Here is a 25,662-nt window from a genome sequence, read left to right as displayed (position 1 = left end):
GCATCAAGTCCTGTCACACCCACATGCCTCACAGTTTCTCAGCAGAAGACGACGTGCGAATGGGATCTTTGAAGAGAGTAAGAAAGGAAATTTAGAGAGGGAATGCGTTGAAGAATTTTGTAACAAGGAAGAGGCCAGGGAAGTGTTTGAGAATGACCTTGAAACAGTAAGTATTTAATGCTGTTTTTAAGTTTATTTGATCTATTCTTTTGATAATGTATTTGGGAGCCTTGGCTTATTGTAGTGTGTTGTGCTCCGCCACTGTCAAGCACTCTGGGACGCTAGCCTGCGAGGAGGGGCGCTATATAAATGCAAGTTGTTGTAGGTTAATATATGCTATGAGTGTTTATAATGATCTTATCCTTATCTTCAAGAAGAACTAATAATTAGTATGTGTTCTGCTGATTCTGGTGAATCAGAGAGGATTATAATTTGCTGAAATGTTAGGTTACTGCACGAAAAGGAGGCACTACAGTTCGGTTAAATACAAATTATACAATGTGTCTTATGTCTCAGCAGAAAATAAAGTAATGCAGTTTAATGTATTCTAACAGTTTGGTGATTTATATAAAAAAATACCATGTGCATTCCAGCCACCCTTATACTCGCTCTCGGTGAGATTGTGATTTAACACCAGAGTTGTGCCAATTTATGAGCAGCGTTGCTATGGCCCTGTTTGGAACCCAGTTGAACCCTCAACATCATTTTGCTTTCTGTGCAGCAAAGAAACATTTGTACCCCATCTATCTGAGCTGGATTCAGAGGGCTGAGGGCTGCATGCTGATTTTTTTGTCACACAAGGCTTTAAACTAAGAGGGAGAGAAAATGGCAGAAATCCCAAAGTAGGGGTCTGGATCCCCCAGATCACTAACCCTAGTGATGTTTGTTTTCCTGTTGATTTGGGGATTTTACGCTTTAATAACAAGAGAAAACACAGCTGCCGTTTGGCTCTGTATGTACAGCTCACCTAAATCCCTGGCCAATGTGGTTTCAGGGGTTTAAAATTCATGTTGCTTCACTGCTGGAAGTGATGTAATCACTCCAGCAATATAAATGCAGATTTAGTATAAGGCTTGATCTTCTGATTTATGATCTCAACTTTGCTAGCAGCCAGTAAATTACCTCCTGATTTTCTATTGCAATACTGTAGTACTGTAGTTATGATGGTTACACACTTGGTTTAATACTTGGTAACTTGATTCTTCAACAGGGAATTCTGTTAGAATCTTTGTTAATGTTCACCTACAAAATAATAGACACTACAATTTATAGTAGAATCACATGAAGCGCTTTGAGATATCCTCCTGATGTGAAAGGTACTAGATCAAATGTAAGGATGGGTTTTTACATTATTACTTGTGAGAATTCTGCTCTGGAAATGGACATTCACCAGATCACAAGAGAGGTTTGGATGGAAGCCCCTCAGCCCATCTGATCTCATTGTTCCAGAACACAGAACCATTCCTCTCATCACTGTTGGACTGCAGTTTCTCCAGGTTGGCAATGTACTGCTGTGATACACCCATCAGATCCCAATAATTACAAGATCCCATCGATGGAAGGAGGAGGATAGGAAGGAGTCCACAGAATCTAAACATGGGTCCCCTTAGTAAGAAATACTCCCAATTAGTTCCCATTATGGCACCATTTATTCCCTATGGTTTATTGGTAATAACAACAGTGTGTTATTGGATGTAAGGCAGTGGTTGGCTAAGTGATATAGATGTTTAACTCTTCATACTTACTTTTTCTTCTTCCCACAGGAATACTTTTATCCCAAATACCTCGGTGAGTTTGCTCTAATCTTAATATTTTCATTAGTCATAAACTATGAGGCTTTCAAGCCTCACATTATATCAATGACATGGGCAGCAGCATGAGGCAGAAAGTGTTGGAAAATAACATCAGGCAGTGTATCGATACACTGGAACAGTTGATGAATGACAAGTGAGTGCTGCTGCATAATTTGATCATATTGCTCATCAGTAGCAGCTTCGAGAGTTAAGATGAAAACAACTAAATGGAAAAGAACTGATTAAAAAGTAATCTGTTAAAATGCACTTGCCCATCGGAGATGTCAAAGATCTAGATGGGTGATTCCCTGGTCATTGGTACATTAACTAACCTTAGTGGGCATGCAAGTGTTATTCTGGACTTGCTTGTATTGATATTGACCTTGGCAGTAAACTTAGAATGTAATCTTAAATTAGACATTGACAAAAGTCAGAAATTTCATCAGCCAGGGGAGAATAAGGTGCTCTTGCCTCCCCCAGTCACTAAATTTACTGTGATTGAAAAATAGTCAATTTGGTACTTAAATTGTGCTTACCCAAAACTCATTTTAAGGGATGTTTAAGCCCATCATTACTGCTGTAGTTTTGACTTGATTGTTCCTTCAAGACCCGTCTTAAGACCTTCCTCTTTGACCAAACCTTGGATCACCCTTCTTCCCCCACTGCCCTCGACCCCAGCTTGGGTCCAAAACACTAATTGTCCAGCATCTTGAGACATCCTCCCGACATGAAAGGCGCTTTTCAAGTGTAATTTTGTTGTTGTTATTGACTTGGTAATAACTCTCTCGCTTTGTCTATGTTAAAATTACAAAAAACAAAATGCCCTGAAGACATAACTTCACTCAATTACAAAGCTTTTACTGCAGTAGTCAATATGTATTTAGTGCTTTTCTAGTTTGCTTTAATAATAACACAGTCAAAAAACAAAACATAATATGAAAGGATAACCAAGTTCTATAGGACTGAAATTCTCATGGTGGCTAATGCGGGTGCCATTGAGAGATTGGATTGTTGAACTCATCAGAAAGTGAAATAAATTCGATTCACTTATACTCTATACAATTCCCATCTCATTGCACTCTGGCAAACATCACATTACATCTACATGTTATTTGAGGAATCGTACAAGAAGGCAACTATAATCTCCAATGACAGTCTCTTAAACCCCTGGAGTGAAGAGAAATCTCCCACCTTCCCCCATCTACCAACCAATGGAGTCCTGGTGGAGTCATGTGAAGTCCTGCAGCTCAGTAGTTAGAGCACTCGCCTCGCAATCGATAGACCTGGGTTCGATTCCCGGTAGAGCGAAATGAAATGTTGGGCGAGTTTCCTTACTCCACATGCCTCTGTTCACCTAGCAGTAAGTAGGAACCCAGTTGTTAGTCAATTGATAGATCGTATTTCCAGGGGTAATAATTCCTTCAAAACAAAATTAATAATAATAAATTGGTCAATTCAATCCACGACTGTTTGTGAGACGCTGCTGTGCGCAATTGGCTGCTGCATTTCACCTACAAAATAGTTAACTTTACCGTATATTCTGTGAAGTACTTTGAGACGTCTCGAAGATGTGAAAAGGTGCTATATCAACTGCAAGAATTATATTATTCTAACCATTTAGCAAAATGTGTTGAGTGATACACAAAGATTTGCTCAGTGTTTTAAGATGGATAGTTTTTCTGTTCATCTTAAAACACTGGATAGGATGTATATCTTCTAATAGTTTATTTTCTTTCACCATAGGTTTTCTAATAAATATCAATTTACCTTTTAAAAATATAATGAATGCACCACAAATGTGTTTATCTCAACTATAAAAAGTGACTCCAAATAAGGATTGAATAAGTTTAAAGACTAATTTAATTTGTGCATACATTTAGATCTAACAAGTAGTAGTTGGAGATACGATAAAATGGAGCTTCATGCCTATAGAGGTAGAAAAAAGATTTTTGAATGTAACAGCCTCTTTTTTGTGGTTTCTGTGTGACCGTAAATATATTTGATCCTGAACGACTAACTAATAGAGAGAATGAAATTCAGCAATGAACTTTTGAATTGTTAAAATATTTTAATTTAGTGTGTTGGACTATAGCAAATGTGTTGTTCTCTTGTGGTCTTACAGATTGTTTGAGCCGATATCAATATCGTATTCCAAGCATGACTCGTGCTACAAGTCACCTGAGGACATGTGTCAGTGGTACGTTTTTTGAAGTATTAGTCTTATAGTGAAGAAATATTCACGCTGACCCTTAAAAATAACAACATCCAAAATAACATCCAACTTCATCCCTGTAAACCATTCTGATAAATGCATGTTGTTGTAGTTATATAGAGATTTTTCCAGGCAAATACACGGCAAATTGTGGAGTCCTGTAGCTCAGTGGTTAGAGCACTTGCCTTGCAAGCGAGACACCTGGGTTCAATTCCAGGCAGGGCGAAACCTTGGGCAAGTTTCCTTACTCCACACGCCTAATAATAATTCCTCCAAAACAAAACAATAATAAATTGGTCATTTTCAATCCACGACTGTTTGTGGAACACTGCTGTGCGCAATTGGCTGCCGCGTGTCGCCCACAAATATACGGTCAATTCACTTTACAGTCTATTCTGTGAAGCGCTTTGAGATGTCGAGAAGACGTGAAAAGCGCTATATCAAATGCAAATATTATTATTATAAATCATTTTATCTTGCAAATTAGGTACTGCGGATTATTTTTCCTGCATTGTGACATAAAGATGGTGACATGTTTTCTGAGTATATTTTCAAATTTGAGTTTATTTAGAGAACAAGTTAATTAAAAGGAACATATACAATAGATTTATACACTGATCATTTTATTTCATGTTAATGGAGCTAATGGAAATATATTTTGTAAACGTAAATAGAACTGCACAAGCTCGGGTCACTACTCAGGCCAGTCTCTGTTCAATTATAAAGGATTTACTGTCTGTCCTATGTTTTTGCAATAGTCAATAATAATAATAATAATAATAATCCTTGCATTTGATATAGCGCTTTTCACGTCGGGAGGACGTCCCAAAGCGCTTCACAGAACACACTGTAAAGTGAATTGACTGTATATTTGTGGGCGAATGCGGCAGCCAATTGCGCACAGCAATGTCCCACAAACAGTCGTTGATTGAAAATGACCAATTTCTTATTGTTTTTGGTTTTGGAGGGATTATTATTAGGCGTGTGGAGTAAGGAAACTTGCCCAAGGTTTCGCCCTGACCTGCCTGGAATTGAACCCAGGTCTCTCGCTTGCAAAGCGAGTGCTCTAACCACTGAGCTACAGGACTCCACAATAACCCTTAACTGAAGCTACCACTGGATGACAGTCTTTAAATCTCCATCATTGTACTATAGTGTTATTAAAGCACAAAATGCACAATTTACATTGGATTTCTGTGAGCGTGTGATTTGACATTACTCTGAAATGAGGGTACTTACCAGTGGCATTAACAGTGATTTCATGTATTTTAATTGCAGTAGGAGAGCATGTGTAGAATAGGTTCAATATAATTCTGTGAGAATAAAATCTGATATTTTTGAACAGTTGTTTACGGAAATGTCACCAGTTTTATTTTCTGCTCCATCCAGATATCCCAGACCAATGCACTCCTTCCCCATGCAACTCTGAAGGCTCAGTTAAATGTATGGACAAGAAGGGTGCTTTCAAATGTACCTGTAAGGAAGGCTGGGAGGGGGACAGATGTCAGAATGGTATGTTTGTATTTGTTATCTGAGGTGAAATTCTCAATAGTTAAAGATTTTTGTGTTTTCGAATGTAAAAACAGTACCGTACACTCATTTCTCTGACTGCTAGTTCTCTCAGGGCTACCAAAATCATCACCATTGATTTCCAATACCCAACAATCTCAGACCATTGCAAGTCTTGATATGAGAAGCTCAGCTGTTGTTTTTCGGATTATGGATTACTGCCTTGTTTCAGAATTTCCTGAGGTCTCTTAAGCAAAACCCCGATCAGGGCATGTCTCAACATTAATGTGCTTTTCAGAAATGAGATCATTCAAATCATAATGGTAAATCTCAATAATCTTGTATTTTTGCGCCTGCTTTTGTTAATACTGATATTTAATCGAAAGCACAGTAAAAAGTGAGAGTAAATCCACCAAGTTTCGAATTATAATTCAATGCTTTGTTTTTGCTATGGTTACGTTTTGGTTTATCTTGTCAGATACTGAGTACATTTCTTAACTGTGTTATTTAGATATAAATGAATGTGAAGCTGGAACATTGAGGAAAGGTGACTGTAGTCATGCCTGTTACAATGTACCTGGAAGTTATCGCTGTTTCTGTCGGGATGGTTTCTTCATGCATTCAGATAAGCACACCTGCATTGGTAAGGAACAGATCCGAATTCTTGTTTGTCTTCACACATTCATCACATCCAGGCTCGATTATGCCAACTCCCTGCTTGTCGATCTTTCAAATTCGTTCCTCCTCAAGATGCAGATTACTCAGAATTCTGCAGCTCATGTCCTCTCTTGCACCAAGCTCCATGAACCTTTCATACCCAATCCCTCGCTCAGCTCCACTGGCTCTCCATCCCCAGAGGATATAATTCAAAATACTCTTCCTCGCTTTTTTAAAGCCCTCCATGGCCTTGCCCCTCCCTACCTCTGTGACCTGCTAACTCCGTACTGACCTGTCGAGGGTATTTTCATTTTAATAATCGCAGAATGTAATGAATTTGTGTCATATTTATTAGATGCACTAGAAAATAAAGTGTGCTAGTTTGATGATTGCAGCTGAATGACTTTAGCTTACTTTCTTCGCAATTTTACAAATGTGGGGGCAGCCCACTCTGTGGTGACAGTGCTCTAAGGAGAGGTTGGGAGAGGTGCCCTCCATGCTCTCGTTGGAAAACGTTCTGGTGGCACAAAGCTTTTTAGAGAACACCAGAAAGCCATTATGTGCTGTGTTTATATTTTGTGGTGATTTTTTGTGGAACCAGAGTAGATCACGCTGGAGGCTTGTTCCTGATAACACTAAGAGGAGTTTTCTGAGGAACAATTCAGTTTGATTCACTCCATTGTCAATGCAGCTGGTAAAATGGACTTGGCTTTTGCTTCCCATTTTGTCTTGAACGTTCTTCAGCCATCCACAGAAACCCCAGAGGTGTAATATAAACACAACACAGAGGGGAACTAGTCTGAAAATTGTCTCATCTTCAACAAGACTTAGGGTAAAGCTTTTTTTAAAAGCTTCTATTTGATGTTAGAACAACATATCTGGAAGGATACTTTGAAGTGTAAATGATTTACTCATCCTGTGTGGGAAGAAATAAACAACTCAGTGGCATTCCTGTGGCTATGACCCATTTATCTTAACTTATGCTCCAAATTCCGGTAACACAGCCGTTTCTGGGGAATGAGAGTTGCAATATCTATGTTTTTTTAAAAAACATTTAAAAGACTTAATTCTGGGGGGACATCTGGGAGAACAATTTCTTTGTATGTCACACCACAAATGTTACATCCACCCCCACATATGTGGGTTTGCTTAAAATAAGTGAGATTGAATTCAAGAGAGGTTCGATTGAAGGAGGTTCTTCAGACATTGCAACTTTCATCACAATCTCTTGGGCATCTTTTGAACCAGCTGTAACAGCTCCTAGCTGTTTTAAAGTTGTAATACAAACAGCACTTTGAATGTTAGTCCTTTGATTCCCTAAAATTTCTGTTTCCGAATGAATGTGAGGGTGAGAAAGATCTGGAAACAAAAGAAAAAAATCTTAGCTCATCCCGTTTCGTAATTGTGAACAAAATTTAGTTCTGCTCATTGTTCATCATAAAAGCAGCTTCTGACTTGTACTTTTTTTAAAAAAATACAGATAGAAATGAATGTTTATTAAAACCGAACATCTGTGGGTCAGCATACTGCAGGAATCTGGACGGCAATTTTGAATGTAAATGCGATGAAGGGTACATATTCAATTCAACTACAAAGACGTGCATGGGTAAGGATCAACTTCACATTTTACAAACTGCAACACTTGTAAAGAGAATCATATCTACATTGGACTAAGCAGTTGAAGACATCACTACTTATGCAATTTTGGCCTCGGGAATCTAGATTTTGAATGGAGAATCCAACAATTTCTAAAGTGAATAGGTATTTTTAAAGAAACTGCCTTTGTCACCTCTCGGCTGGACTATTCCAACGGTAGTCCAACGGTACTCCCAACTACTCCTCGCCGGTCTCCCATCCACTACCATCCATAAAATCCAAATCATTCAATACTCTGCCGCCCACATTCTCACCCGCACGAAACTCCGCTCCCCGATCACCCCAGTCCTTGCCAGACTGCACTGGCTGCCTGTCCCAGAGAGGATCGATTTCAGGATCCTCACCCTTGCATTCAAGTCTCTGCACTCCTCTGCACCCCCCTACCTCTCTGACCTCTCTCCTCAAAACAGTACCCATTGCCTTCGTTCCTCCAGGTCTGGCCTCCTCCTTGTCCGCCAAGGCCTCCGCTCCACCCTCGGCGGCCGTGCCTTCAGCCACTATGCCCCGAGGCTCTGGAACTGCCTTCCTCATTCCCTTCGTCTCGCTCTCTCCCTTCCCATTTTCAGGTCTCTGCCGAAGACCTTTCTTTGCGACCACGCTTTTGGTCACCTTCCTCCCCCTCCTCCTCCCCCTGGCTCGTTCCTGGGATCCATTACTGTAAAGCACTCTGAGACGCCATCCGATGTGGAGGGCGCTATATAAATCCCAAGTTGTTGTTGTTGCATTTACTTTTTGCATCTATGGTGTAAAAGCATGGAATATTAACTTTTGATAGAGATCAAGCCATAATCCCACTTCACTCCTCCCCTTGCTCATCTTAATCATGCACCTTGTTTGCTTGGTTTAGCAAAAGTGGGCAACCTTTGTCTAAATATATGATTTACATCTGAGGCAAGATTGGATTCTCATTGTATTGCTCCTACGTAGTCTTAGCAACTTCAATTGTGTGACAAGTTCAAAAGAGGGGTAAGAATGAAAAAGATTCTCTGCCCCCTTTTGATCTCATCCTTCCAGAATATCCATCTGTTGTCCTATTTCTTCATTTTAATTGTTTCATTTTTTAAAATTACACCAATGTCTCCATACTCATTATTTTAGAAATTCAATAATTACAATTTTCTTATTAAGAAATATGTTAAGAAATATGTTAAGAAATATCACTGATTAGCCCCCATGCTGTAATTCTCATTTGTGTTGGAAGTGGTTTATGAAGAGGAAATTAAAATTTATTATATAATAATGAAAATTGAAACAGTTATATTTGTCCAATGTTGACTGCTTATTGTCTTTAAACAGACGTAGATGAGTGTGCTGAGAATACCTGTGCACGCGTGTGTGTGAATTACCCTGGGAGCTACTCCTGCTTTTGTGATGGAAGGGAAGGAGAAAAACTAGCAACTGATGGGAAGAACTGTCTGGTACAACCAATTTTGTAGACAATTATAGAGTTGGACACAGCAATGTGGCTCAATTTCCTAATATATATGTGCTTTGAATGTTCATTAAAATAAACCAATCCCGTAGCACAGTCCTGACAGGGATATAAAAACATTCAGTTTACACACAAATGATTCCATGATAAGGTGTCAGCCTGGCACAATTGCCTCTGAGTCAGAAGATTGTGGATTCCAGCCCCACATTAGGACATTGAATTCATATAGTCTTGGCTGACACTTCAATTGTCGGAGGTGAAATCAAGTTCCCCTCTACCTGTTCAGGTGGGTGTTAAAAATCCCTTAGCACTATTCAAAAAGGGACGAGAGTTTCTCCTGTTATCCTGGCTAACAATCTGACAGATAAAATTGGTCATTCATTTCATGGCTGTCAGTGAGATATTGCTGTATATAATTGGCTACCATGTTCGCTTACAAATATAAAATCATATTTGCCTCACGAAAGCGATGTTTAGTATGAAATTGGCTCAAGTATAACACTAGTTAATTATAAATGGAGCAAGACAATCTATTGTTCGATTTCAAGATCCTCTCACTTGTTTTCAAATCCCTTTGTGCCCTCGCACCTCCCTATCTATCCGACCTGCTTAACCCACACTCTACTAACCCGCTGCCTCCCTCGACTGGCTCAGGCCTCCTGTTCGTCCCTCGTCCCCTCCGCTCCTCCGCTCCACCATCAGTGGCCATGCCTTCAGCCAATTCACCCCTCCCTCCCCACTTTCAAATCCTGCCTAAAGACCTTCCTTTTTGATCGTGCTTATGGTCACCGGCCCCCTGGCTCAGGGTCAAACTCCGCCACTGTCAAGCACTCCGGGATGCTACCCAGTGTGAAGGCTTCTATATAAATGCAAGTTGTTGTTGTATAGTTTCCAAAGACCAAATTAAAGACTGAACTGTTGATGGTGGACTTCAGTGTTAATGCTTAGGTTTGACAAACGCCTGACTGGAGTGAAAGCTCCAGTCTATGGTACATCATCTGATTTTATCTTTTAAAATACATTATCGTATTCTCATCCTTGAAGGTTGCATGATATGAAGTGTTGAGTTCGATATAAAATAGTCTTGAGACATGGTTGACATGGATCATTAATGTGTACAAATTGTATTTGGTTTCCATGCTTGTAGAATTCAAAAATATCCATTCTTTCTCTATAAAAAGTCTGAATCTTACAACTGTTATTGGCAACTATATTTTGTAGTATTTACCATAATGTGATCTGCGGAAAAACACGATCAACTGCAATGCTGGTGGGTAAACTGCATATTGAAGTGCACCTGTCTGCATTTGAACCTGATTAGCTCAATGAACCTGTATTTTAACCACATTATGTAATTTAGATTCAGTATATATTGAACTATTCTCTACGAGAGTGAAATTTTAAAGGTTGTTAAGTTTCGACTGAGAATCTTTGAAAATTAGCTGCATTATTACAATAACAGCACCAGCACATCAACATGTAATGTTAGGTTTGAATTGGCATGTTGCAGAGTCACAGTGCCACATTATTAGCCTCAACGGATACTTAGACACCATATATTTTCACTACATATACAATTCCAGGGTTCTAATGTTTTTGGCTATTTTATTTCTATTTTTTCGCATAAAAAGCTTTGTAAAGGTCTTAAACATTGATGTTATTGACTTTCAGGAGATATCAACATGTTTCCCTGTGCAAACCAGTAGGAAGGCATACATTCTGAACATGGGAGAACTCTTTTCAGGCATTCCCGTTGTGTACCTCAGGTTTAAAATCCCTGTGGATAACAGGTGAGAAACTAAAGTTATACATCGATTTACATTAATTGTACAGCAGAAACAGGCCATTCAGTCAACTCATCTGAGCCAATGTTTATACTCCAAATGAGTTCTCCACCCACTCCTTACTCCCTCCAGTATCCTTCTATTCCCTTCTCCTTCATGTGAAGGTCGTGCTTCCTCTTAATTGCATCTATACTATCAGTTAGTATCTATACTATTCAGTTCAGGCAGCAAGTTACACATTCTCATTACCTTCTGCGTGGAATAGTTTCTCCTAAATTCTCATTTAGATCAATTAGTTGCTATTTTGTATTTGAATACAATTCAATTTCAATTAGTAGGAGTTTCTTTTATTATGGTACCTTAGGAGATAATTACAGGACAGGTACCCTGGAAATGGTCCTATTGGGAATATCTGTTGAAGCACTGTGTGGGAGAAATACCACCTAGTCTAGAATTTCCTTGAGAATATTTAAAAACCATTGAATTCTGACTTCACAGTTCAGACTAAATTCAATCAACTTGCCAATTTCTGGCTGCTCTGAAATGTTAGAATAATAGAATTAAATCTAGACCCCGGTGGAATTTCTCCGCATGCATGTCTGTCTGTAGGCACATGAGTTTATCAACACAACATTAAAACAAATATCATATCCTTCTAGGGGGCGAAGCAAGGTCTCCCTGGAACTGAAGTGCCTTTGAGTTGACTGCTGGGCAAAGCCTTGCAGGGCTGTAGTAATTTAAAACAACTCGGAGATGTCGGCAAGCTCTCAATTCAAAGCCCTAACAAGTGCAAAAGTCCTAGCTGCAGAAGCATAAGGCTATAGTGTTTCCTATTAGTCAGTGAAATATCTGAGCTCTCATTCATCTTTTACTCTGGCTTTCATCCCACTCATATCACCTACATATGCAGGGTTGCATCACATCAATGCAGCTAGATTGGTCAAACTTGCCAATTGACATTGGCACTTTCTACTGGTACATCTACCCTGAAAATATTGAATTGTTCCAATTTGATGCAAAAATAACAACCGATTTTCCATTGAATAATGTAAATGTACTTAAGTTAAAGAGCTTTATTTTATAAGAACACAATTCAAGATGAATTAAACTTAAATGTGCAATACTATACAAAACAAATTTATATTTATATAGTGCCTTTCATGTCAGGAGGATATCTCAAGGTGCTTGACATTCCTAGCTTGGCACCCAAGTTTGGAGTAGGAGCCAAAACGGTGAGGAGGGGAAAGATGATTGAAGCAGTCAAAAAAGACCTTGAAAAAGACAAGGGAGGGTTTGAGTCGGAGGGATTCCAGGATTATTAATTATTATTATTACATATTATTCTTGAAATGGGAAAACTTCCAAGTCACAGATGGCTTTGGCATCCTGGTGACAGGCTTGGCAAGATCCCCAGAATAGTTATGAAAGTCCACTCCTTGACCCATCTAAAGCATAAGGATTACATCTGTTTAGGAGGACTGTTTGCAGCAGAAATAACCCAGACAAACTGATGACTTACCATCTAAAATGTTTCTGTCCTATGCTTTATCAGCACTCAAATTTTGCAAAGTCTATTTCATTTCTAAATTCACTGTTTTAAAATATTTAATTTGTGTGCAATGCTGTACACTTTTTGGAACTCTCTCCTTAAATTCCTCCACCTCACTTCCTCTCTGTTTTCAAAACCCCTCTAAAAAACAAACTTATTTCAGTGAGCCTTTGGCAGCCTCCTGCCTACTCTCCCATTTCCCATCCAGGTCGGACTCCTGCTTCATAAAATACCTTGAGACATTCGCCTATAATGAAAGGTGTTATTTAGGTGCAGTTTGTTTGTACAAATGGCCGTTATCTGAAGTGTCATAAGCATTTTAGTTCATCCCTATTTTTTATAATTCTCATGTTGCCATGGAGGTTTACAGCACAATTTGACTTCAGAACATATGACTCGGAGGGGATTATAGTTTATGCTGAAACCAACGAAACCCATTCATGGTTTATGCTTGCCCTACGAGGTGGGAAACTTGAAGTACAATTCAAGAATGAATTCACACCTAAGGTCACAACCAGTGGAGGACCATCCATTAATAATGGTGGCTGGTATACAGTAAGTACACCTTTTTTTCCTGTTGAATTTATTTGCAGATTTATGTCAAGATCTTTAAACATTATGTAGGTAACAAATGTTCTTCTTGGCTACATGATGTCCTGTCCCATCTCCAACCTCCCCTTTCTCTCCAAGGTCTTGGAAAGAGTTGTCGCCTCCCAACTGCGCTCTTTCCTCTCCACCCATTCTCTTTTCAAACCGAAGGTTTCCGTGCTGCTCATAGCACAGAAACTGCCCTGGTCAAGGTCACCAATGATATCCTGACCATCTGTGACCAGGGCTCCCTCTGTCTCCTCGTCCTCCTCGACCTATCGGCAGCATTCGATACGGTCGACCACGCTATCCTACTCCACCGCTTGTCCTCCCACCTCAACCTTCAAGGCACTGTCCTTGAATGGTTTAGCTCTTACCTTTCCCACCGTCTTCACTTCGTCTCAACGAATGGCTTCTCCTCCACCCCCCGTACTGTCTCATGTGGTGTCCCTCAGGGCTCTGTCCTCGGTCCCCTCCTCTTCACCCTCTATATGCTCCCCCTTGGTGACATCATCCGCAAACATGGGGTTAACTTCCACATGTATGCGGATGACACCCAACTCTACCTTTCCTCCTCTACTCTCAACTCCACGACCACCGATGTCCTGACAGCCTGCCTGTCCGACATCGAGTCCTGGACGAGAGACAACTTTCTTCAGCTCAACGTGCGAAAAACCGAGGCCCTCCTGATTGGCTCACGTCAGCGCCTCCGCACCTCAGGCGCTGACACCATCAGCATCCAAGGCTGCACTCTCCACCTCTCAAAGCCAGTCAGGAACCTCGGCGTTTTGTTCGACCCTGAGCTGTCCTTTCTCCCTCACATCCGCACCACAACTGGCACCGCCTTCCATCACCTCCGGAATATCGCCAGATTACGGCACTACCTCACCCCTCACGCTGCTGAAACCCTGGTTCACGCCTTTGTCACCTCAAGGCTGGACTATGGGAACTCTCTCCTCGCCGGCCTTCCCGGCACCTCCCTCCACAAGCTGCAGGTCATTCAGAACTCTGCAGCTCGTGTACTGTCCCGCACCAGGCTTCGGGACCACACCACACCCACCCTCGCTCGCCTCCACTGGCTCCCCATCCCCCAGAGGATTGATTTCAAGATCCTCATCCTCACCTACAAGGCCATTCACGGCCTTGCTCCCTCCTACCTCTCCAACCTACTATCCCCCTACCTACCTGCCCGTACCCTCCGTTCCTCTGGCTCCGGTCTGCTCCACGTCCCCCGCCCCAACCGCCCTACTATCGGTGGTCGGGCCTTCAGCCTCTCAGCCCCAGGCTCTGGAACTCCATCCCCCAGTGCCTTCGCCTTGCTTCCTCCCTTTCCTCCTTCAAGGCCGGTCTCAAAACCTTTCTCTTTGACCGTGCCTTCAGCTCCCCTCTCGACTCTCTTCCTCCTCCTCGCTCCCTCCCTTCCCTCCCCTCACCCTGACCATTTCCCCCCTCCTCTCTCCCTCCCTTCCCTCCCCTCACCCTGACCATTTCCCCCCTGCTCGGGTCATGACCCAACTGTGCAGCGCCTTGGGACGTCCTCCTGACGTGAAAGGCGCTCTATAAATGGAATCTTGTTGTTGTTGTTGTTGTTGTAATAGTAATAATCCTTGCATTTTAATACAAGGACAACATCAAATTTGTATTCATCTAGCACCTTTCACATCGGGAGGACGTCCCAAGGCACTGGACACTTGAGAGTTTACATCTGAACTGGAGGTTGGATTCAAGAGGGGTGGGGGCCAAGGAGTGGGGCAGGTCAAGACGAGGGAGGCAAATGCACTCCGGAGTTCCAGAGAGTAGGAGCAGAAAGGCTGAATACCTAACTGCTGAGAGTAGGTTAGTGCTTGCCGAACCAATGGAGCGGGCAGATTGGTAGGATTTTAGAAGGTCACAGAGGTTGCGGGGAGTGGAGGGCAAGATCATGGAGGCCTTTAAAAATGAATAGGTAATGCAGACCTATTAAAGACTGTTAATCATCATCCCGAATACACTACATATTTCTTTTTTAACAACATTTCTCTAGTTTTTCCCCTCTCCTATACTTAGCCAGGTGTCCATTCTTCAAATGTAACTATATCAGACAATGCCATTTGGCTGTGGGGTGAGTTGTAATGTGATACTAACCACTATGGTCTTATTGTGTTAAATAACACCTATGGTCCAATGCTGCATGAGGCTGACTCTCTACCAGCACACACTTAAAGCACTGGTTTGATCAAAGTTGAGAATGCTACCAACTGAACATTACTTCCTAGTGGTAGAATTAAATCTTTCTCTTTTTAATGACCATTTTCCTTCTTGGACAATATTTACTGACTAATGCTTTTACAGGTTTCTGTACATAATCTCCTAAAGAATCTCAGTTTGGCTCAGTGGTAGCATTTTCACCTTTGATTCAGAAGTTTATGAGTTCAAGCCCACGGTCAAGACCTGTGCTTAGAGGTCACAAGCTAGGATAATGTTTCATTGTTGTATAAAGGAAGTATTTCCTGTTTCCTAGTCAACAGTCAACAGATAAATTATCTTATTGGTGAGTTGTTGGAAAGGTTGGTGCTCTCCTTTCCAGGTTTTTCTTGGGATTCAAAAGTTAGAATTTTTGAGGAATCATTTTGTATCTCAAAATTGTGAATCACACATCGAAAGTTTGTGAATAATTCCTGTTAGTATAACAAGATTAATAATAATAATGATCCTTGCATTTGATATCACATTGTCAATATGTCTTAAAGCACTGTGTATTTAGTCAGTGAAAAGCTTAGAGCTCAGCCCACTACGAATGACATTTTATTCTCTTGGTTGATGCTCAGTTTCTTGGACCTATCTGTGGATAACATCCTACTAATACTGCACCAAAGCAACAAAATGTAGTTGTTGGATTCCAGAACAGCTCCACCCATCAAAGATGAATTGATTGCAAATAATGATAGGCAAAGCAGTTAAACAAACTCTTTGTGTTTCTTGGTAATTACAGTCTGGTTGCACCCAGCAGACGTGCTTGTTCTTGTCTGCAGCTGATGCCATATATGATCTCTCTTTCAGATCTCTATTGTAGAGTCACAGAACAGTATCCTTGTGAAGGTTGACCAAGCAGCAGTGATAAAAATCAACAGTCCTGGCCAGCTGTTCTCCTCAGTCAATGGAACAACAGAGATAAAAATATCCATCGCAGGTTTACCTCGGGGAGCAGATAGAACCATTCTTCCTGTAATCATTTGTTTGAAAGTATTTAAATTAATTTAAACAGATTTGTGATTGATTTTAGGGAGGACAGTAAATAATAATGATGATAATAATCCTTGCATTTGATATAGCCCCTTATCACATCTTCGAGACATTTCAAAGCGCTTCATAGAATATACTGTAAAGTGAATTGACTGTACATTCTGTGGGCAAAACTTGGCAGCCAATTGCGCACAGGAGTCTCCCACGAACAGTCGTAGATTGAGTGACCAAATTATTTTTATTTTGAAAGAATTATTAGCCCCAGAAAAGCAATCTGCCGATCGACTAACAACCGGGTTCCGACTTACTGCTAGGTAAACAGAGGCATGTGGAGTAAGGAAACTTGCCCAACGTTTCGCCCTGCCGGGAATCAAACCCAAGTCCTCTCGCACTGCAAGGCGAGTGCTCTAACCACTAAGCTACAGGACTCCACAAGTAAAGGGAGGGAACAGTAAATTGAAAGATGTAATAGGGGAATCGACAGAAAAAATGATTCATGCAGTTTTTATAGATCAGCCTGCAAACTTAAAGAAACCTGTTTTCACAAATCAGTCCAAAGTGTTATTATGTTTTCTGCTCTGTTAACCTTTAGACTGCCGCCCGTAAACACCTGTGTTCCTGGGTGGACTAGTTTATACATTTTCAGCTCACCAACTGTGAAGCCAAAAACAGTGTTACTAAAAGGTGATAGCCTTATAACTCAATTATTAAGCTTAAAATAAATATGCTGCAATAAACATAAAATATAATTTCAAATAAAATCGTAAACACCCCATTGACACTCTACTCTTATTACCCTAAGCCAATAGCAAGTCCAGTTTTGGAAGGTTCCCATTGTTGCATCGAACATCTTTGAATAGTGAAACCCCTTTTAAACTGAGGTGGGCAGTTGCACTCGTAGCCAGTAATACCTGGAGCACATCAGATCCCGGGCCTGAAACTATTTCAGGCTGTTTAATGCCAGTCTTATTTCCAAAAGTGGTAGATTTAGCAATCAGTTTGATTTAGTTCAATGCGGTGGAAACTGTAAATCTGAAGTGAAAGGCTTTGTCTGGTGCAGATTAATCCTCGGTTGGATGGCTGCATGCGTGGGTGGAATTGGATGAACTTAGGTGCTGCTGGAATTGGAAGTGTCATTCAGAACATAAAAACCAAGCACTGCTATCTGAATGTGGAGAAGGGATCATACTTCCCGGGCACTGGATATGCAATGCTTCAATTAAACTACAGTAAGTAACATTTTGACATTCCATAATAATAATAATCCTTGGATTTAATGCCTTATCACGTTGTTGAGACATTTCACATCGCTTCACAGAATATACCGTAAAGTAAATTGACTATATAATTTGTGGACAAAACATGGCAGCCATGTTTTGGAGCAGGAGTAAAGTCTTAACTGGCTCTTTTTCCTTCCTTGCAGGCATGGCAGAAAATAACAGTGTTGGAAGTTGGAAAATCAACTTGAAACTCACTGTCCGCTCATCAAAAGACACTGGTGTGTTATTTGCTTTAGCCAGTGATGAAAAGATACCTTTGTCCCTGGCCTTCACAGACTCTTACTCTTTGGGTACAAAGGACAAACAGGTAATCTTAGCAGCTATGGTTTACCATGAGTATACCGAGTAAAAAAAAAAGTATTAATGTTCAGACAGATCAATCATGTTTTAATGTATCACTGATGGAACAGATCTTAATCTTGCCAACCTGCCCTGATACTCTTCAGAAATAGGTAAGCAGGGTGCGTCCTCCAGGGAGAGAGCGCACATTCCATTCCACACATAGTGTAATTTCCATGTTAGGTGGTGGCATACAGATCTGGAATTTTCAGTCTGGTTTGGATATAATAATCTTGCATTTGATATAGTACCATATCACGTTGTGGAGCTGCCTTAAAATGTGTTTCAGAATATATTGTAAAGTGTAGTGACTGTGTATTCGTGGATACTCTAAAGCATAGTGATGGGTTTCCGCAGACACCTGGCTGACCTCAAAAAAGTTTTAATGACTTGGAGGAAAGCAACTTACTGCTCCATGTCTAGGATCTGTGATTTCGATTAGTGTAACTAATGTGGTAACCTAAAGAAATAAGAAAATACACATAAAGTGGAAGGGAATATAAAAATAGTTCATCTTAGCTTCCGGTAATGTGTCGGATATTAAAAAAATGTACCTTTGAATTAACATTTGTTTGTTTTGCTTTTTATCAGAACTTGATTCTGGTAATGGATAATGTGATTGTGGTCAAAACTGATGAACTCCATTTATGCAATGGAGAAAAACGTTCAATACAGCTCAACATAACAGCAGAAGAGATTTTGCTGGAAGTCGATGGGAATGTCTATGGAAGCCATTTACAAAATTTTGAACTAGAGCAGCAACTCTCCTTATTGGATGGGGTTATGCAAGAGCCTGTCAATACCACTTTAGGAGGTGTTCCAGGTAAGAAAAGTCCCAAAGCAGTCATCACAAACTTAAAGGCAGCAAAGTGCTGGAAAACCAGAGCAGTCAAACCATGTCTGCAAGCAAAGGTTAACGCTTTGATTGTGACTAAACTTGAAAGCAAACCCTTTCTTCGTTTAGATTGACCAGTTCTGAATTTTCAGAACCTTTTTTTAGCAGGTTTTATTTAAAAATTTGAGCATTGAGTTTTTCCTTTTAGTTCTACCTTTGGTGTTTCAGATTTAGTTGCCTTGATTGGTTATGTGGTTAATAATAACGCTCTCACATTTTTTATGTTTGTAGATATTCCAATTACAGCCACACCAGTCTCAGCACTGTTTAATGGATGCATGGAACTGGAAATTAATGACAAAACTATTGACCTGGATGAGGCCATCCACAAACATAATGATATCCAGTCTCATTCATGCCCTTCCATGAACAAGGATTAGAACATCTATCAGCATCTTTCTCAGTGAAGTAAATATTGTTAGTTAATATTGCATGGTACTGCATGGCGGGGTGGGGGGGAGTATTGTTTTGATGCACAATTCACAAGCTATGAATTGTATATTAAGGAAACATTCAGCAATATCTGTACAGTTAAACAAATAGAAATATACTTTAGTACATGATAAAAATTAGAGAGGAAACTGGAGTGTACATTTTAAGAGTTTTAACCATGTGTTTAAAAGCTGTTTGCCATAATGCATGTTTCATTTTAGCATAGAACAAGTATGTGCATTGTATATTATGGTCAAACAACTGCAGTATTAGGCTAAAAGGTATTTTCTGTTGTTTATTAATCCTTTACCTTATGTCAATGCCACATTTACAGTATCAGTATTCTGAGTCATGTTTACTTTTGGTGGTTACCTACTTTATACATTAAATGTTAAAAACTTCAATACAAAATATTTACGGTATTTTAAACAAATAAAACTGCCTTATCTTCAAGAAAACATTCATTTGTTTCTTTTTATAAAAAATATGTTCAATTGCCAATAATCTTTGTTCCAAAATGCAAAAACTCTTTTTGTGTCATTCACATGAAAGTCCTGAGCACTGCCAAACACACTATTTTAGTAACAGGAACAACAACAACAAATTACATTTGTATAGTACCTTTTACATCAGAAGGATGTTTCAACGTACTGGACAATCAGGGATCCACAATCTGAACAGGAACAATCAGATTAAACATTACACTTGGGAGTACATATCTATCATAGTATGATATCTCATCCCTTGAATATGGTTCTGAAATATAACCAGGAATAGGAGGGGATTTCTAAATAATCAGAACTTTCATACAAGTTCTAGCTAGGCTCCACTAGCTCCCTATTGATGACCGGATCGATTTCAAGGTCCTCACACTTGTTTTCAAATCCCTTCATGCCCTTGCACCTCCCTACCTCTGCAATGAGTCGCACTGACACCTAGTACCATTTTTTCTCTCTTGCTACAATGGAGATTATCACACCCATAGTCAAAGACCCCTACATGCCAAAGCACTCTTCTTAGAATCAATATATGGCGCCTTCTTCCTCTGTCACTTGTCTACAGCTGATTGTAAGTCTGGTTGTAGCTTGTCACATCAGCGAATCAAAGATGAAAGGAGTAGTTTACACTGCAATACTTTAAATACCATTTCTAATATGAGGGGAAATTTGCTCTATATTTTGCACTAAATAGCCTTCAATAACCACAAGAACATCTTGCATTTGTATAGTGCTCCTCATGCAGGGTAATAAGTTCTATTTTCACCGTGTGCAAAAGTGCCTGTTATTGCCCTCTGCTCCTCTTCTGTAACTGCACCTTAAATGGAAGATATTGCTCATCAAATTGGGGATCATCAACTCATTCAAGGGGCTGGTGAACAATGAGTGACAACCTTTGATTGTAGAGCGTAAGGGTGAGGGAGGAAAGGGCAGAGGAGGTTGCGAGCGTGGTGTGAGCAGCACAGCGGCTCAGCTTGTGAGAACTCCTCCAGAAAGTACTTAAGAGTCAAAGGAAAACTCCAAGATGGAGCAGCAGATCCAGGAGACCAGCTCATGAAAGAGAGGAAATGGTTCTTGATAATAATATAAATATAATAATCCTTGCATTTGATATAGCGTTTTTCACGTCTTCTCGACATCTCAAAGCACTTCACAGAATAGACTGTAAAGTGAATTGACCGTATATTTGTGGGCAAAACGCAGCAACCAATTGCGCAGAGCAGTGTCCCACAAACAGTCGTGGATTGAAAATGACCAATTTATTATTGTTTTTTTGGAGGTATTATTAGGTGTGTGGAGCAAGGAAACTAGCCCAAGGTTTCGCCCTGCCTGGAATTGAACCCAGGTGTCTCGCTTGCAACGCAAGTGCTCTAACCACTGAGCTACAGGACTCCAAATCAGGATACCACAAAAGAAAATGAAAGTAACCCCAGAGAAGGAGGGCTTTGGGTCCAGTGCAGGTCTGGGGCTGCAGATACATGCAACTCCTACAAAGAGGTTCCCCAGAGCCACAGCATCCAGCAGTCAGGAGACTTAGAGCAACAAGATGAATGCAGTTCCCAGGCCTGATCCAATAGCAAAAATAGCTGAAAACCAAGAAACTCGGGGCTGTTTACTGAGCTCCCCACTTCCTTTGTTCCAAACAGCTGTTATAGAATTAGAAATTTGTGGGGGTGTCTTACAAGGCAGGTACGTTCCTCTCATACTCGTGGAAACTTTAATATAATAGCAGGATTAAAGGCAGTGTACTTTGTGTATCAATTTGGGACAATTCCATGTAACTAGTTGGTGGGGTACGGAACTGTGAGGCAGAGGGTGTCACCATCTTGGAGTTAGAAATGTAACGCTTTTATAAAGTGCTTGAAATTAAAACAAATCAGGCTAAGGAATGCCTTGAATGTCTCTCACTCGACTGTTTTTCTCTGACCTGCACACATTCCCCGCCTCCGCCATCAGCTCTACCCTCAAGTTGCCCAATCCCTCATCCACGCTTTCATTACCTCCAGGCTCAATTATTCAAACATCCTGCTCACCAGACTCCTCAGATCCTCCCTACACAAGTTCAAGGCCATCCAGTACTTTGCAGCTCGTGTCCTCTCCCACACTAGGCTTCATGAATCTATCACTTACATCCTTGCTTCCCTACACTGACTCCCCTGGATCGAAAGATTTTTATCCTCACTTTCAAATTCCTCCCTACCGCTGCATCCTAGTGCCCTGATCAGGGCTCCGTGGTTTCCAGTGGGGGCACAACTTTCAGAGTTACACAAATTCCCACAACACATGTTTATAAATAGACATTGCCTTGTACTTCAGCTACTGTGCTGTGAGGAAGATACAGCCACTTGGGCATTGAATTAATGCTCATTCAATCCTTTCAAAAGTGCATCCCTCAGCAGTGAATCTGAACGTGCATTAAATATTTATCAATGTGTCAGATGCAAAAAGCCTTCACATTGCTACATTTCAAGGCACATTCCTTAGATTCAAGAGCATTGTTCCATTGGTTGAGTTCTTTGAAAAAAGTAATTAAATGAAGTTTATCAACCCTTGAGAGGAAAATAATCTTTTTAAGGCTAATTTGCAGTTCCCCAAAAGGCAGGAGAGGTGAACCCCATACAAGACCAAAGCCTAACTGAGGTGGAACTTCCAATGGTTTGGTTTGGATCTCTTAAGCCTGGTAATAGGTTTCTGTGTCAGTCTCCTGGATGGCCAAAACAAAATTCAAAGTCAAAAGAGAATTAGTACATTTTTGTAGAAGGAAGTGAATAAGAAATCCCACCCTCTTCACCAACTTTACATAGGGTATTAACCACAGAATTGATTGCAGGCAATAGATCTGTGAACTGTAAACATTTTCATATGTGTATTGGGAAGGCATTCACTAACAACAATTAGATCTATTTAGCACCATTCAGAGCGCTTCACAAAACTGACAGGTAGGAGGGAGACTAGGTTTAGAGTCCCCCGCCCACATTATCTGAAGACAATGATCTTTCACATTCAGAATCCTGGCTGTCTTTGCCTTTTATCTTATACTAACAAAACAACATTGTCTGTCTGGGCTTCAAGAAAAATCTCAATAACCGATTGACGTACAGACGTGATTTATGCTTCATCGGAAAGGTCTTGCAACTGAGAGTGACATGGGCATATTTGTTTCAGGTATCTCTTATTGTTCATGAGTTATTTTCAGTTTTGCTGCAGTTACACCTGGTGGCAGCCAAGTCAAAATGGAGCTGTGGCATCATGCGATATAGAGCACCTACGCTCTGTACGCAAGCAGCGGGAATAAGATAAAGAACACAGACAAAGCTAAGCCACGGCAACGACAACAAAATTACAATTTTAAAGCACCGAATCCTCTCACCGAGTCCTCCCAAAAGGAGTGCTCCCACAGGAGTCCTCTCAACTGAGAATAGATGAAGACAAAATGTCTGTCTGTGTGTCTGTGTGTCAATCTACATTCCATATTGGATGCTTTCGTTGCAAACGAAGCTGCAACAGGTACAGCTCGTTGGGAATCAGTTATTTAAACACAATAGTAGAATATGTAAGCAGACTTATAAACACAAGTGCTTTTGTTTGTTTTTTAAATATATATATTTTATTTTTAGATATTTCCACTGACTCACTATCACAGAACGGATCGACTTCAAAATCCTCACACTCGTGTTCAAATCCCTTCACCACCACCTGTCACCTCCGTTCCACTAGCACCGGCCTCCTGCTCGTCCCTCGCGCCCTCCGTCCCACCATCGGAGGTCATGCTTTCAGCCACTACGCCCCGAAACTCTGGAACATTCTCCCTCAACCCCCCGCCTTTCCCCTTCTGTCCCCTTTTTCAAGTCACGCCTGAAAATCTTCCTCATTGACTGTGCTTACGGTCACCTCCTCCAGGCACGGAGTCAGGTTCCACCACTGTTACGCGCTGAGATGCCACCTTACTTGGAGGGCGCTCTATAAGTGCAAGTTGTTGTTTTCTACAAATCCTGCATTCATTCACTGTTAAGACGCTGAGTACTGAGACGCTGCCCTGGGTGAAGGGCACTAGATAAATGCAAGTTGTTGTTATCTCACCAGCTCAGTGCTTTCCAAAGCTCGTTTTTTTTGCAAAAAAAAACAACAATAACGTGCATTTATCTAACGCCCCCTCACGCGGTGGTGGCTTCCCAGACAGCGGTGGAGCATGTCGCGGGGCCGTGGGGAAGTGACCGCAGGCCCGCGCGAACAGGCGCGGTCTGAAGATGTGGAAGGAGGGAGCAAGGCGAAGAGAGAGTGAGATAGGATAGAGATAGAGATAGAAAGGAAGAGTGTTCCAGAGCTTGTTATTTGAAATAGGTGGTGGGATGGGGGGGGGAGGAGAGACTGTGTGGGAAGGGTTAAAGTATTACACAGCAGTGTGTGTGTGGGTGTGTGTGTGGCAATGCTTGTTTTGTCCATTTCCCAGTGAGAGCTGCAGACAGTTCCCGGAGGCTGGAGCTCAGCAGAGATCTGCTCCGGGAGTGGAGAGGGCGACAACAACAACAACAACAACGACAACAACACCACCACCACAACAACAACAACGACGACGACGACAACAGGGATGCCTGGCAGCGCCCGGGCTCTCGGGGCATTCCTGCTGCTCCTGGTGCTGCCGGAGACCTCGCAGTGTAAGCCAAACGCCCGCGGTCCCGTTACCCCGTTGCTGTTCCGTGACGATACGGGACCGGGAGTCACTTTCCCTTTGACTTTGCCCGAGCACTGCTGTGGGGGGTTTGTGCTCCTCCAGAGGGTTCGGCAGTGAGTTTCAAGGCAAAGGCGTCTGCAAACGGGGAGTAATCTTCGCCCCCACTCTCCCTCCTTCTCCCCCTCTCCCTCCCTCTCCCACTCTCTCACTCTCCCTCTCCCTCCCTCCTTCTCCCTCTCTCCCTCCCTCTCCCACTCTCCCCCTCCCTCTCCCCCTCTCCTTCTCCCCCTCTCCCCCTCTCTTCCCTCTCTCTCCCTCCCTCTCCCCCTCTCCCTCCCTCCCACTCCCCCTCCGCCCCTCTCTCTCCCCCTCTCTCCCTCCCTCTCCCTCTCTCACCCTCTCTCTCCCCTTCTCCCCCTCTCCCCTCTCTCTCCCTCCCTCTCCCCTCTCCCTCCTCCCACTCTCCCTCCCCCTCTCTCTCCCCCTCCCCCTCTCTCTCCCCCCCCCCTCCCTCTCTCTCCCCCCCCTCCCTCCCCCCCCTCCCTCCCCCCCTCCCTCTCTCTCCCTCTCCCATTCTCTCCCTCCCTCTCCCCCTCTCTCTCTCTCCCTCCCTCTCTCTCTCTCCCTCTCACTCTGTTCTTGGCTTTCAGTTGTTGGCCGCAAAACCGCTTCCAGTTTCCTGAGGGTGAAACGCGCCAATCACATCTTTGAGGAAACCAAACAGGGACACCTGGAGCGGGAGTGCGTGGAGGAGCACTGCAGTCGGGAGGAAGCCCGAGAGGTCTTCGAGAACCTCCCAGAAACGGTAACCCATCTCCAGCCTCGGCGGCTCATACCCTACCCCACTGCACGGCCACTGCTGTCTGTGTGTCTGTCTGTCTGTGTGTGTGTCTGTCTGTGTGTGTGTCTGTCTGTCTGTCTGTCTGTCTGTCTGTCTGTCTGTGTGTGTGTGTGTCTGTCTGTGTGTGTCTGTCTGTCTGTGTGTCTGTCTGTGTGTGTCTGTCTGTGTGTGTCTGTCTGTGTCTGTGTGTCTGTCTGTCTGTGTCTGTGTGTCTGTCTGTCTGTGTGTGTCTGTCTGTCTGTGTGTCTGTCTGTCTGTGTGTGTCTGTCTGTCTGTGTCTGTGTGTCTGTGTGTGTCTGTCTGT

The 25,662-nt window shown here is 41.9% G+C and overlaps 1 protein-coding gene across 1 annotated transcript in view; it reads left to right on the top strand.

Moving 5' to 3' along the window:
* The window catches only part of LOC103177557, a 50,216-nt gene that overhangs the window by 5,128 nt on the left and 19,426 nt on the right, over window positions 1–25,662 (top strand). The window contains 17 exon segments of the mRNA XM_007891780.2: window positions 9–166; window positions 1,764–1,788; window positions 3,916–3,990; window positions 5,395–5,517; window positions 6,026–6,157; window positions 7,652–7,777; window positions 9,124–9,245; window positions 10,931–11,049; window positions 12,955–13,147; window positions 16,220–16,384; window positions 17,463–17,631; window positions 17,826–17,989; window positions 18,613–18,844; window positions 19,148–19,319; window positions 23,053–23,119; window positions 24,302–24,500; window positions 25,168–25,322. Of these exon segments, the coding sequence (XP_007889971.2) occupies window positions 9–166; window positions 1,764–1,788; window positions 3,916–3,990; window positions 5,395–5,517; window positions 6,026–6,157; window positions 7,652–7,777; window positions 9,124–9,245; window positions 10,931–11,049; window positions 12,955–13,147; window positions 16,220–16,384; window positions 17,463–17,631; window positions 17,826–17,989; window positions 18,613–18,844; window positions 19,148–19,319; window positions 23,053–23,119; window positions 24,302–24,500; window positions 25,168–25,322 (2,396 nt within the window).

The sequence above is a fragment of the Callorhinchus milii genome, unplaced genomic scaffold (genome assembly GCF_018977255.1).
Source record: "Callorhinchus milii isolate IMCB2004 unplaced genomic scaffold, IMCB_Cmil_1.0 Scaffold4, whole genome shotgun sequence".
NCBI lineage: Eukaryota > Metazoa > Chordata > Chondrichthyes > Chimaeriformes > Callorhinchidae > Callorhinchus > Callorhinchus milii.
Note: the sequence above shows the minus strand (reverse complement) of the source record. Positions and strands in the feature narration are given on the sequence as shown.